The sequence below is a fragment of the Callithrix jacchus genome, chromosome 2 (assembly GCF_049354715.1).
Source record: "Callithrix jacchus isolate 240 chromosome 2, calJac240_pri, whole genome shotgun sequence".
NCBI lineage: Eukaryota > Metazoa > Chordata > Mammalia > Primates > Cebidae > Callithrix > Callithrix jacchus.
Genome location: NC_133503.1, coordinates 36111903 through 36125784, shown reverse-complemented (window position 1 = coordinate 36125784; position 13882 = coordinate 36111903). Strand labels below are relative to the sequence as shown.

At 40.3% G+C, this 13882-nt stretch overlaps 1 protein-coding gene across 50 annotated transcripts in view; it reads left to right on the top strand.

The window, feature by feature from the left end:
• Positions 1-13882, top strand: part of KLHL3 (kelch like family member 3) — a 297123-nt gene that overhangs the window by 186328 nt on the left and 96913 nt on the right. For 43 of the 50 annotated variants that reach the window (XM_078360226.1, XM_078360135.1, XM_078360232.1 and 40 more), the window contains one exon: positions 8843-8962. Coding sequence is in view for 39 of the 50 variants with exons in the window: in XM_078360154.1 (XP_078216280.1) it covers positions 8843-8962 (120 nt within the window). In the remaining 11 variants the exon portion in view is untranslated. Of the gene's footprint in view, positions 1-8596; positions 8750-8842; positions 8963-13882 lie in introns of all 50 variants that reach the window. The other 7 variants (XM_035292139.3, XM_078360171.1, XM_035292134.3 and 4 more) reach the window with 3 other exon arrangements.

Sequence of the window (13882 nt, the reverse complement as noted above, 5' to 3'; positions counted from 1 at the left end):
AAGTACAGCAGTCAACATGTCATGAGTTTATTGATTTGCAGTAAAATATTATTGGCAAGATATTCCTGAGGGTCTGCAACCACTTTCTGTCTCTCCGAAGGACAACCATGGGAGGCCAAACTGGTCAAAAGGCTGAAGAGTAAACTAGGGACTGAGTGATGGCAATGGAGTATTTATAGGCTTTAAGTTCCACCATGGGGATCTGATCTGAGGCTGAACCAGCTGACGACGTGTGATGACTAAATCACTTTCCTAGACAGAGCGCAATGGGTTCAACCAGGTGCTTTCTTCTCGGTCTGATTTGTAGTTTTTGGTTATTCCTTTCTAAATGACACCTTTGTTGAGAGTTTTTAATGCATTCAGCCCAGCTTTTCTCTGGCTCAGAGTTGTTTTGCCTTCATTGGGTGGCTTTGCCTCTTTATTCCATCTCATCTCTAGCTTGAACATAATATGCTTCGGCCCCTTGTATGTGGCCAGTGTCAGCCCATGACTTCTGAATTTTGTTTGCATCTCTTGGAGACTTTAGAGGTGAAACAGATCATAACCTTTAGCAGCATTTCTCACACTCCCCTTTCCTTCCCTCTGCATTCTCACACACCCGGGATGTTCTGGAGCTCCTCATTTGTTTTTTCTTTTTTAAAAAAACTTTTATTTTAGGTTCAGGGATACACGTGTGGGTTTGTTACAGAGGTAAACTTGTGTCACAGAGGTTTGTAGTAGAGATTAGTACCTGTCATCACCCAGGTACCCAATAGTTCTTTGTTCTGTTCCTCTAGCTCCACATATCCTCCATCTGCAAGTAGGCCCTAGTGTCTGTTGTTCCCTTCTTTGTGTCCATGAGTTCTCATCACTTGGAGCACTCCATTTGTTAGATTCCCCCAAACATTTCTGTACAATCAGCCTGCTTGGAGACTCTTCTATTTCCTGCCTTTCTGGCATGTTGTTTAGTATTCTTTCCATTCCATTTACTGCCTCCTCAGCAATAGAAAGAATCTAAGAACAGACACAATAAGCAGCAACCCATCCCCCTTTCTTCCCTCTTCTCCAGTTGTTGCTAGTTTTCTCTCACCCACCTCCTCCTGATTCTATGTCATCAATGCAGGGAACCGGGCTGCCTAAGAAAGTACTCCTCTCCAAATGAGGGGTGGAGGGGATAAGGAGAGGAAGTTGAGTGGGTCAAAGCCATCATTATTGAGGGGGAGTGAGGAAAGCTACAGTGGTCAATAGTTGTACCTAATTTACTTATCTATCCATTAATTTACTCAGTAATCATTTAGAGTACCTGTCATGTGACAAAAGCTAAGAATTCAGAGGCAACCAAGATACCGTCTTGGTTCTGATGGAGCTCACAATCTAGAGTGGACAGTGGTGTGCTGGAGTCTGCAGTCATCCACTTGTAAAACTGTTTGTTAAGTTTTCAGGAATTTTGTGAGCCAACTATTAAATATGGCCATTATTAATAATTAAATTATGTAACATAAATTGTATTAAAAATGAATGTAATAAATACCCCAAACTCATCATTTCTAATTATTTTCACTATAATCTTCTAGGGCTTTGAGGTTATGTCTACTGTATCTTGCTGTAGAAATACTATACAGTGGTATAATGGTGTGCTGTTGCACATCTCTTCCCAAATCTCATGTTTGGTGGCATCATATTGGTAGCTTAAAATCTGCCATGGTGGGAGTACTTACACTCTGGAAATTGGCAAATATTACAAATCAGGACTCCTTTCCTGCCAACCAACTGTTAAACATTTACCAGCACACATGGTGTCCAGGAGACAGATAAGTAAGAGGCAATTAGAATATAATACAGAAGGAAGCACAGAGTACTGTGGTAATACAGAAGAGGGGAAACTGATCTAGTTTCCCACTAGATTTTCACTAATATAGTGAGTAGTGGAGTATGAGATGGAAGGCTTCCAGCAAGCGGCTTGAAGGCTGGTAGGAACTAGGGAGACACAGGGGAGAATGAGTGGGGAATAGAATAGAATAGTTTTCTTCAGACAAAACTTCACAAGGTAGAGAGCCTAGTGTATTTTGGCTATTGAAAGTAAAATTTTAGTACTACAATAATGAGAAGTTTTCAGGGCAATGATGGGATTAAAGGCCAGGCTAGGTCTCTGAGATTTATTCTGAATGCAGTGAGGAATCAGTGAGGCTTCATGTAGAGCATGCCTTGAACACACGGGCATTCTGGAAAGGTCTCTCTGGAGTCTGGGAGTAGACTATTCTAATAATCCTGGCAAGAGACCATGATGGCCTGGAGTGGGTTGTAGTGGTAGTGAAAGTGAGAAGGAAATGGGGTGCAGAGATATTAACAGACAGGATTGATATGATTTATGGCTGTATGTGATGAGTGAGAGAGAGGGAGGATGATATCAAGGATGACACCCCAGTTTTTAGCTTGGATAGGTGATTGGGTGGTTGGTTATGCCTCTGAGATAGAGAATACAGAAAAAGTAGCAGGCTTGAGGGAAGGTGGGGAACATAAATTTTGGATAAGTATGAGTTACCTGTGTAAAATCTAAGTAGGGGAATAAAATAAGACATTGGATATGTGGATCTGGAATTTAGAGGATAGAGGAGGGCAGGAAAGAGGGCTTTGGAAGGTAGTGTGCTAAAAGGGGGCCACGATTTTAGAGGTTACATATTTTTATTTGTAACTTTTATAATTACTATTTTGTGTATATTTATATTTTAACTCTGAAGGCCAACTCTACTTTCTTTTAAAAAAAAGTGTTGGTCAGACTATCCCCTTCTGCTCCACCATCTAACACTTATAAAGACAAGTAAAGAATTTTCAGGTAGAGTTCAGATAACAAATACGTATTGAGGACCTACTGTGGGCATGGCCGCATGCTGGGCAGGCTAAGCCATACAAAGAGTCCTCAGAAACATGTTCCTTGCCTTCCAGGTATGTTGAATCTAGGTGGTTGGATTGGTACCATGAAAAAGCAATCAGGCACAAGGCAGAATTCTATGTGCCAGTTGAGTTACAGGTCAGAAATACTACAGGACTTCAGAGAAGGAAGAGTTAGGACTGAAGTATTCTGAGGGCTTCATAGAGGAGGCAAAGCTTAACTAGTCTTTGAAGAACAGATATTTAGATTATGATACAGGGAAAGAGAAGGGAAATCTAGGTGCCTGCAGTGATGGTTGGCACATAATAGGTACTCAGTAAATATCTGAGTAAGTGAGAGAGCTAAGGCTGGCATTTAGGTTCAATCCAGATCGAGGAGGTCCTTGGATACTAGGCAAGAATCATGACTTTATCCTGTGGACTGATGATTTTTCAGCTTAGCTATAGAGTCATTTGAAAGGAAATTTTATGTGGGCACCTAACGTGTAGAACAAATGGATGCCAAGGGCTGTGACTGAAGAAGCTTCAGCTCATAAACCTCACAGCCCCTGAAGAGACCTATATGTAGTAAGGATCTGAAAGTCATAGTCAGATGACCTTTTAGAAGGATCAGTTTGGCAATGGTGTACAGGGAGTACTTGGAGGGAGAGCATCTACAGTGGGGAACAGCAGGTGGGAGGCCACTGTAATAGTCTAAATCAGGGGAAAAGAGAAACAGAAAGCCCAGGAAAGAAGGGCCAGCTGTATCTATACTTATGGCTATAAAGCTTGACTGTCTTGTTGTATGTCTTCCTGAAATGGGGTCTGCGAGTATCTGTGAGTGTGGGTAAGTTGGAGCCAATTTGCAATATCCTTTCTGTGGGCTGTTGAAGGAATCATCCACTGCAGTGGATTCATCATGGCACCACTGGTGGTTCATACGAGCATGTTTGCTAGTAACAGGCCAGTGTGGAAATTAGTAAGTATTGAGCCAGATATCTGGTGCTTTAACAAAGTTGACTAGATTTATGTGTTCTCATTCTGCTGCAGCTTATTTAGAAAATGGCTTAGATGATCATATCTGTATATTTCTATAGCAAAGAGGGAGATTCTGCCTGGCCCATACTTTCTCACTGTATCTACGATTGTTGACCCATTTGGATCTTAAATATGGCTGCTCAACTTGAATGTTTCTGGAACCCCGAACATTGGAATATACATAAAGATTCCTTTGTTTAGCAGTTTGAGCTGCAGGTCTGGTGGGAGGGGCACATATAAATTAACATTGACTATGGTTTTTAGTAGGGGCTGGAGCCAGTTTTTGCTCTTGGAGAAATCAACCATTTTGTGCTTAGAGTAAGGACATTTACTGTGAAATGCTTTTCAACAGAAAACATCTTGTGACTGAGTCTGCCTGAAAGTGTGTGTGTGTGTGTGTGTGATTTTGAGTGGGTCTGGGTAGGGTGAAAAGTATGGTATTATTCTTGAACAAGATAGTGGGAATATACCTTAGTGTGGTTTGTGTTTCACAGATGAGGAGAGGGGATCCATTAGCCTTATTTGGGAATAAGAACTGAGAATGCTTGGGATTAGGACTTGATAGGGTGGGGATGGGGCAATCTGTTGCGGTCTCAGTAGTTAAGATCTGGTATGAATGGAGGGAAAAAGGTTTAGGTGATGAAATGGTAAGATCTAGCAACTCTGTGCCCAGGCATGTGACCATAGGTTGAGACACATATATATATGTGTGTGTGCATTTATGTACCCATTGCTGGAGGGTATAGGTTGTAAGCTTCAAGTTCAGGACACCTAAACTCAGATCCCATCTCTATTACTTATTATTTGCAAAATCTTGTAAAGATTTTTTTTTTAACTTCTCTGAGCCCTCAGATGTTCATTACTTAATTTCTTGTTCTCTGCAAGGTTAATGAGTTGCCAAGAAGCTTGTACCTTCCAGAGACCAGGGACTCAGAATCTTCTCCAAACATCCTGTATCTTTTCATGGAGGAGCAGGGGAAAAAAGGAACCTGGTTTCCTTCAGATGTCAAGCCTTGCCTCTGCATCAAGAGTGGAAAGGGCTGTGGATGGATAGGCGGACACTGTTGTCTTTCCCTAGTCAGTCCTATGGTTATCAGCAAGTTACTTACTCTTTCAGGGAGGCTCTAGTGTGAATTATATTTTGTTGAACATTAGTCCTCTCATAATAGGCAATCTATGTTTGAGACCTTTTGGTAAACACAATATTGTATTAAAAGGGATATATCGTTATTGGACCATTCTGGAAAGTGCAAAGAGCAATATACCAGAAGAGTGAGCTTTCCTGTTTACTAGCCACACTGGAGATTGTGTCAGCGCTTCTAAAATGATTCTTTTTGGTTTATACCTGTTCCATATCTTTGAAGTGAAGCTAATGATATCTGTTCACTAGGTTTTTTTCATGCTTTAATCTTATTAGTTCCCTGTCAAGAAGCTTCAGTGGCTTCCTGATCTATACCTAATTATGCTTTCTCATCCTGGCTTTTAAGTCTCTCCACAGTTTGAAGACAACATTTATAATGAATACTGATAGAGTATTTTACAGGTTATAGATTTATCCTAAGAATGCAAGTATGGTTAATATTAGAAAATATAGTGTCATTCATCATATTACAAGAATAAAGGAAAAAACTTATATGAACATCTCATTAGATACACAAAGACATTTTATAAAATTTAGCATAACTTTATGACTTAAAAACTCTTAATAAAAATAGAAGGGAATTTTCTTAACCTGACAGAAAGCATTTCTAAAAATCCTATAACAAATATACATAATGGGTGAACATTAGAAACATATTTAAAAGTGGGAATATGACAATACTATTCATTAGCATCCTTTCTGTTTGACATTGTGTGGCCATCCTAGCCCGTGCAAACTTTTTTTCAAAAAAGAAATGAGAGGCCTAAGAATTTGATAGGAGAAAAATCTCTGGCATTATATGCAGATAATATGACTGTCTACATAGGACACCTAACTTAATCTATGTACAAATAGGAATAATAGGAACGTTGGTAATGGCTAGATATATGATCAATTTGCAAAAATCAATGGCATTTTATAAACAATAACAGTCAGAAAATATAATTTAAAGATACATCATTTCTATCACAAAACAGCAATAAAAACGATAAAATACTTAGGAATAAATCAATCAAACATGTGTAAGGTCTTCATACAGAAAAATCTAAAAGTTTGAGTGACAGTAAAGAGGACTTAAATACGTGGAGTGATATCCTATGTTCATAGATAGGAGGGTATAATATCAGAAAAATCAAGGTTTTTTCCAAATTGATCTATAAGTTCAATGCAGTTCTTATCAAAATTTCATTTGAGTTCTTATGGAATTTGACAAGGTAGTCAAGACACTTCTCAAAAATAACAATAGGATTGGGGACTTTCCTTGTTAGATATTAGACCTTATTGCAAAGCTACAGAAATCATGTGGTATTGGTACAGAGACAGACAAACTGACCAGTGGAATAGGTTAGTAAGTCAAGAAATAAATCTCTATATATCTGAAACTTTAATATGTGACCTAAGGTGGCATGCCAGATGTGTGGGAAAAATAAAAAGTATTAAGTACATGGAACTTACGGAGAAATTTAGATCCCTCTTTCACATCCTGAGATAAAAATCAGTATCAGGGCCTGGCATAGTGGCTCATGCCTGTAATAGTGGCATTTTGGGAGGCTGAAGTGAGCAGCAGATCACTTGAGGCCAGGAGTTGGAGAACAGCCTGACCAACATGATGAAACTCCCCATCTCTACTAAAAGTACAAAAATTAGCTGGGTGTGATGGTGCACACCTGTAATCCCAGCTACTTAAGAGGCTAAGGCACGAGAATCTCTTGAATCCAGGAGGCAGAGGTTGAGCCGAGAGATCTGCACTCCAGGCTGTATGACAGAGTGAAATTGTCTCAAAAGAAGAAAAAAAAATCAGTTTCAGATAAAATAGGGCTTAAATGCCAAAGCAAAAATGTTAAACCTTTAGTAGAAAATGGAAGTTAATATTTTTCTAGCTTTGTAGTAAAGAGAGACACTATAAAATAAATTATGCTTTGGAATTTCTCATCTTTTGAGGAAAATTTTCATCTTTGCTGGTTGCTTCCCCTCTCTGATCACATTTTCTGGCTTGAGGTTTTCTGTACCTGCTTAAACACGCAACTCTAAGCATCCTCCTTTGTGCATATCTTCCTCTGTTCAGCTAACTTCCTTGTAGGCAGAATCCAAACAATCCCAAAGTTCAGATACTCATGGCTTACATTTGTATGATGAACTGACTGTGAGGAAGGGAGCCAAAAAGGAGTCTGTTATGGTCAGGCAAGCTGTGGGTCTGCCACGCTGGTTGTATTGAAATGTTCCAATAGTTATGAACCCCAGTGTGAGATCTATAGTGATTCTCAGGCCTCTTAAATGTCCTCTGAATCATAGAAGCCTCTTTCTCTAGCAAGGTTGCAAAGTTAAGTGGTGGCATGGATAGAGGCTCACTAGGGAAAATCAAAGGAGAGTACCCTCATTGTCCTAAAGTTGGAGTGAACTATGGGGTCCCCAAATCTACACAAGTGGAGAAGGTTCTGTTTTCCTAGTAGCAAAGTAGAGCTTAGCCTGGTTCAAACAGATAATGCCAAGGTCTCACACTTGACATGGGAGCTGAATAGTTTCACCAATTTGGGGAGAAAGACCTTTCCTTGCTCATTCTTTTGATTCCTTCTCTCCACTTTCCATAAAGTTGAAAGATGTTGTTGAGTAGTAGTTGGTTAACTAGCTGGAACCCCATGGCGATTTGAGTATTTTGTCTCTCTCTTTCATTTTTTTCAAGAGACAGAGCCTTGCTCTGTTGCCCAGGCTGGGGTGCAACAGCATGAAACTCCTGGGTTTAAGCAGTCCTCCTACTTCATCTTCCTGAGTAGCTGGGTCTACAGGCAACAGCCACCATACCCTGGACTCTTGATTTTAATACAGAAGGCCTTGAGATAATGGTTGACTCTTGCTAGTTACTACTTACTCAGTCTACACACAGATAGGCTTTCCTTCATAATACTTATAATCCTTTGTCTTCCTATGGGATTGCAGTTTCCCACAAGCTTTTGCTGTTGTTCCACTGCTTCCTGGAATGTAGCCAATGTGATTTTTCTAAAGCACAGTTTTGTTTACCTGCTTTCTGCCCTACTTTTGTTTAAAACCCTCTGATGGCTTGTCATTATTTCAGAAAGAAACCCAAACTGCTTAGCTTTGCTTATATGACACTTACAAGACTACTCAGTCTTCTAGTTTTTTCTCTTGATATTCTTTCTTGTGCTCTCCTTTAGTTTTACTGAACTACCAGTGCTTTGAACACACTTTGCTCTTTTTCTCCTCCAGGTCCTTGTGCATATTGTTTCCTCCGCCTGGAATACTATTCTTCTTTCTCTTTACCTGGCTCATTTCTGCTCTTTCCTCAGGTCTCAGATTCTAGGAAGCTTTCCATAGCTGGAACAAGTTGGCCATCTCCTGTGCTTCTGTAAATCCTATTTAAATGTTTACTTGGCATTCTCCCCTACTGAACTCTAAGCTTCATGAGGGCAGTGATGGTGGCTTTGTTTATTGTTTTGTTTCCCTTAAATCTAAATGCAGTGCCTGGCGCATAGTAGCCGCCAGTAAATGCTTGTTGAATGAACAAACAACCCTGTGAAGTGAGTGATAGAGTACTTAGTCCCCTTCAATTTTCAGGATGGAGAGATGGAGAATAAGGACGTCACAAAAATCACACAGTACTTGGTGGAAGAAGCTGAGCTATGACCTGCAATGGAAGATCTGAAGAAATTCCCAGTACATTGTCTTTCCTACTGGGTCTGTGTGAGAACAGGCTGACAGATGCCTCTGGTGGGTGGGTAAATGCGTGGGCTTTTGGCAGTTGAATGAATGGGTTTACCAATGTGTGATTCTCTTTCCCTCCCTCTTCCTTCCTGTTCACAGCATCAAGCTGAGCCCCCAGACTCTGATACAGGGTGGGGATGATGAGAAGAACCAGAGGACGATCACTGTCAACCCTGCCCACATGGGGAAAGCATTCAAGGTTATGAATGAACTGCGGAGGTACTTTTTCTATCTTGTCTCTGCCCTTTCAGAAGGAACTTGTCCATGAGCTTCATTGAGGATTGAGAACAGAAGTCAGAACACGACCACCTAGGGAATTTTGACTCTTCCCACCCACTCTCAGTCACTTAGTTTCCCCTTTCAAAGTCTGGTTGAGACAGAATGGCTTTGCCAGAAAACTGTCTTTCCTTTGTATGTATTTAACACCTATCATTTTAATAATTAATCACAGGGGAAAAATCCTTCATAGTTACAGCAAGTCTGTTCATAAACTTGATTTCCAACAGAATGAGCTGCTTGAAAATCTATAATAGAATGATTGCAACACCCACACACAGTTGCAGATTAAAGACTGTGGTGGATGTCACGTATTTTCTTCTGGTTTCACTCTCTTTCACTGGTCTAAACTTAGGTTGGCAAGACAACCACATGAATGGAAGAATACCTGGCTCCTTAAATGTAAAGAGAGAAATGAAATGTGAATACACTCATCCTCTCTGAGCTAATAGTGAGGGCTACGCATGCTATTTGTAAGGCCAATGTGCGTGTTTGACAAGCTTGTTGCAAGGCAGCTTCAGGGCTCTGAACATGTGTTTCTGTACATGTTTTTCTACACAAAGCCTGAGCACGCAATCTCTTCCTTACCAGAGAGCTCAGAAGCTTCCTTTGCCCGTGCCTTTATTTATTGCATACTTCATCCTGTTGTGAGATGTAATTGTTGATTTCATCTTTTCTCTGTAGTTCATGAGCTCTTTGAGGGCAGAGGCAACTTTGGAGTAATTTTTATCTCTAGCACCTGGCACTTCATAGGAACTTCTTCTATTCATTCACCAAAGATGCCCAGAGGCACTGGGTGAGCCCTGGAATGGGTCAGTGGGGTACAAAGTAAAAAATATAAATAGGTCAATGAAAATAATCTTTCTATAGTACAAATAGGTATCAGGATGGAGGAGTGCGTCCAGCGCCTGATAAGTGGTAAGTATGCGGTAATCATTTGTTTCTTAAAGAGGGCTACAGAAGCAAGCATGACAGGTGGGAACTTTGGAGAAGAGAGTTGATGCTTGAACTGAAATTTGAAGGACAAATAAGAGTTAGAGAAGAGTAGTGGGGATAGGGAGAAGCCTTCCAGGCAGAGAAGATGGCACATAGCCAAAGAAGTGTGTGTTGAGTGCAGAGTTGAACTACTTTTAAACAAAATTCTATCTGATTCTATGTTTGCTTTCTTATTTCTCCTTTCTACAGGGCCCAGTCTCTGGCATTAATAACCAAGTTAAATTAAATTTGTCTTATGCTCCACTACTCAATTTTTGTTAGGCCTCCTGCCAGATTTCCTGGAAGCTTTGCCCATAGCTGTCTTAGGCTTTGGGCTGTACTGAGGTCCATGCTTGTGGGCATGATTCTCTTGTTACAGAAGAATTTTTCTTGTGTTCCCTAGACACTATTGAAATTCCTCATTTAGTTCTTTTAAGTATGGCTTGTGTCCTCTGTCTGATTCAAGAGTCTTTCACCAGGCCTTGTTTTGCCTGATATAGTCAACTCTAGTGATGCTGAAAGGGAGAATATAGGAAATAGATATGCACACAAGATTCCCTGCACCTCTACTTTCTATTATTAGCATCTCCCCTCCTCTCCCCTCCCCTTCTCCTCCCCTCCCCTCCCCTCCTCCGCCCCTCCCCTCCCTTCCTCTCCCCTCCCCTCCTCTCCCCTCCCCTTCTCTCTCTCTCTCTCTCTCTCTCTCTCTTATCAGTCTGTCACTTAGGGTGGAGTGCAATGGCCCAGTCATAGCTCACTCTGATCTTGAACACTTGAGCTCAAGCAATCCTCCCACCGTAGCCTCCCAAAATGTTGGGATTATGGGCATGAATCACTGTGCCCAGCCCCCTTTTTCTTAACTAATTTTTTAAAAAGACATTCTAAGTTCTATTACTTCTGTTACAAGTTACTAGTTTTTTCTCTTTCCCCAAAAGCATTGACTTAGATTTAACCTTCTCCAACAGTCCTACTTCTTCTTCTCTTTTGTATAATTCAGCATTTGCCAAACTCTGTTCTGAGGAATGCTAGTTCCATTAAGATGCTCTGTCAGAAAAAAGAGCTCTGTGCCCCAGTGAGTTTGAAGAATGCTGTATACTGTACCCCTCTCTGAGGCTCATAATATATACTGGCATATTAAACACTCTGAAAAGTCCTACAGTAAACTTGTCTGACCAAGGGTTTTCCACATGTATTTGACTGTAGTGCCTTCTTTGATGGTTGTTGTATAGAGAGCAAGTGTTTTGTGAAACTTGTTTTGGGAAACACTGTTCTAATACCAGACATAGTCCTTTGCTGAAATTTAAGCGTATAATCTTATTTTCCCTCTGTTTGTTGTTTCAAAGGGACCACGATCTGTATATATTTAGCTGGCTGGGAAAATTTTAATTCAGGTTTAGGCATAGATTTTCCTTGAAATTTTTCTTTTGTAAAATAAACATATTTATTATAGAACATTTAGAATATATAGATGAGCAACAAGTCATGTATAATTTTAGTACATAGTGGTAATCATTGTAAAACTTTGGACGATATACCTCTTCTTTAGAATATATGTCTCATTGCAAAAGACATTGTGGCACAATAAAAGTCTCTATATTCCTTAGTTTAAATCATTTTAGCAAATTTTTATTTATTTATACATATGTATATTTTTTTTGAGTTGGAGTTTTGCTCGTTGACCAGGCTGGAGTACAATGGTGTAATCTTGGTTCACTGCAACCTCCATCTCCTGGGTTCAAGCAATTCCTCTGCCTCAGCCTCCTGAATAGCTGGGATTACAGGCACCTGCCACCACACCCAGCTAATTTTTGTATTTTTAGTAGAGACGAGGTTTCACCATGTTGGCCAGGCTGGTCTTGAACTCCTGACCTCAGGTGATCTGCCCTTGTCGGCCCTCCAAAGTGCTAGGATTACAGGCATGAGCCATGACGCCCAGCCAAATGTTTATGTTTTATATAACTAATGGCCACAAGTCTGTAGCTAAGACCAAGCTTACAGTAGCTCAATGTATAGAACTTACAGAGAAGTCAATTTTGTAACTTTGCATTTTGGCTTTGATTCTTGGCTATGTTGCTTAAAAGATTTTATGGGTTGATGGGTACCATAAAATCTTTTGCCTGCCCACCTCCATTACTATCTGATGGGAATGTTTAAATTGGATACAAGTCTTTTGGCTCTAAGTCCTAGTCCATAAGGGTCCCACCAAGGGACAGGACGGACAGGGGCAGGCAGGCACACTACCCTGGTAAAGATACAGGACAAAATAAAAGTTTGGCCATAGATGCTGCCCTTGGCAGATCTTGTCCAACAGGGTGAGAATGTAAACTAAAAATAAAATTCTAAGCCCCCCAGTGGACAGAACAGACCATCTGTTGGCCAAGGGGACCCCTGATTAATTTTGAAAATGGAGTTCTCAGCCATGATGGGATGGGAGGGGTCAGACTCCCTCCCTTGGTAACCATGATTAAGCTTCCTTCCCCTAGGTTCTAACAAAAGCCAATCCTTTCAAAAGACTCCACCACTGATATCAACAAACTGTCTGACACTGCCCTTCCGTTTTTGCCTGAGAAGAGACCACCGACCACAGGAGTGGTTCTGGTTAGTCTTTTGAGAATGCACAGTAAGGGGTTTCACGGCCTCTGTTTCACCTTTTGACGTCAGAGGACTGAAAACTCCATCCTCTGATTACTTTAGCTTTTGAACTTGGAGAGCAAGAACTTCAATTGCGTATGTGCACGTTTCTCTTTCATAAATATACATGATTTCTTCCATAGCTTATTGATTATGTGTATTTGGCCACCTTGATTACCATACATTCCTGTTTCCTTTGCCCCTCTCTCAAAGTATCTGTTTCTGGCTTCTGGCTGAAAGCTGTGCTTCCTAGCCTGTCAGAATAGCCACACTGCAGATCGTAACCTTTATAGGAAGTAAAGTTTTCTCTTCTTTTAAACAAACAAACAAACAAACAAATGCCTTAGTTGGACATGGGAGTTTGTGACTGTAATCCCAGCTTTGCAGGAGGATCACTTGAGCCCAGAAATTTGAGGCCAGCCTGGGCAACATAGTGAGAACCATCTCATTAAAAAAAAAAAAAAATTTATGTGTCGACCTAACTTATAACAATATTGAACAAATTTTTCTATGTCACGAATTGTTCTACAATATAAAGTGGATCAATGATATTCTATTTTTGATTTATTTTTTAAAAAGAATTCCCTGTTGTCAGATGTCTAGGTTTTCCCAATTCCTCATATAAATAACCCCCTGCTATGGTTACCTCTGTAGCCATATAACACAGCAGTTACAAACATAGACTCTGGTTTCAAATCTTGGCTCTAGTACTTATTTTGTGACCATGGGCAAGTTAATTAATCTCCCAGATCTCACTTTTGTCGACCATGAAATGAGGCTAAAAAGAGTACCAGTTTTGCTGGCTTGTTAAGAAGATTAAGGAATAAAGTGCTTAAAACAGTGACAGCACATATATTACTGTTGTTGAATACTTGTGCACATTCATGATTATCTGTGTAAAAGTAATTTCTAGAAGTAGAATTGCTGATTTGAACAGCCTGTAGAATAATAATAATAACTATTCCTTAGATATTGTGAGATCCTGGCACATAATATTCTATAAGCATTAGCTATGATGATGATGATGTGCTAAACACTGTGCTAGGTTCAGGAATATGGTAGGAGATAAGAGGACCAAAGTCTTGCCCTTAACGAAGTTTGTGTTTGCATGTTATTGAAAGGCTACATCAAATTCCAGGGTATTTAAATGGCTAACTTCTAAAAACTAAATTGGAAAGGTGAGGCAGGGAGGAAGGGGACCTGCATTGATACTTTCTTGATCTGAGTGAGTTTAATGGGAACTAGAGAGAGGCTGGG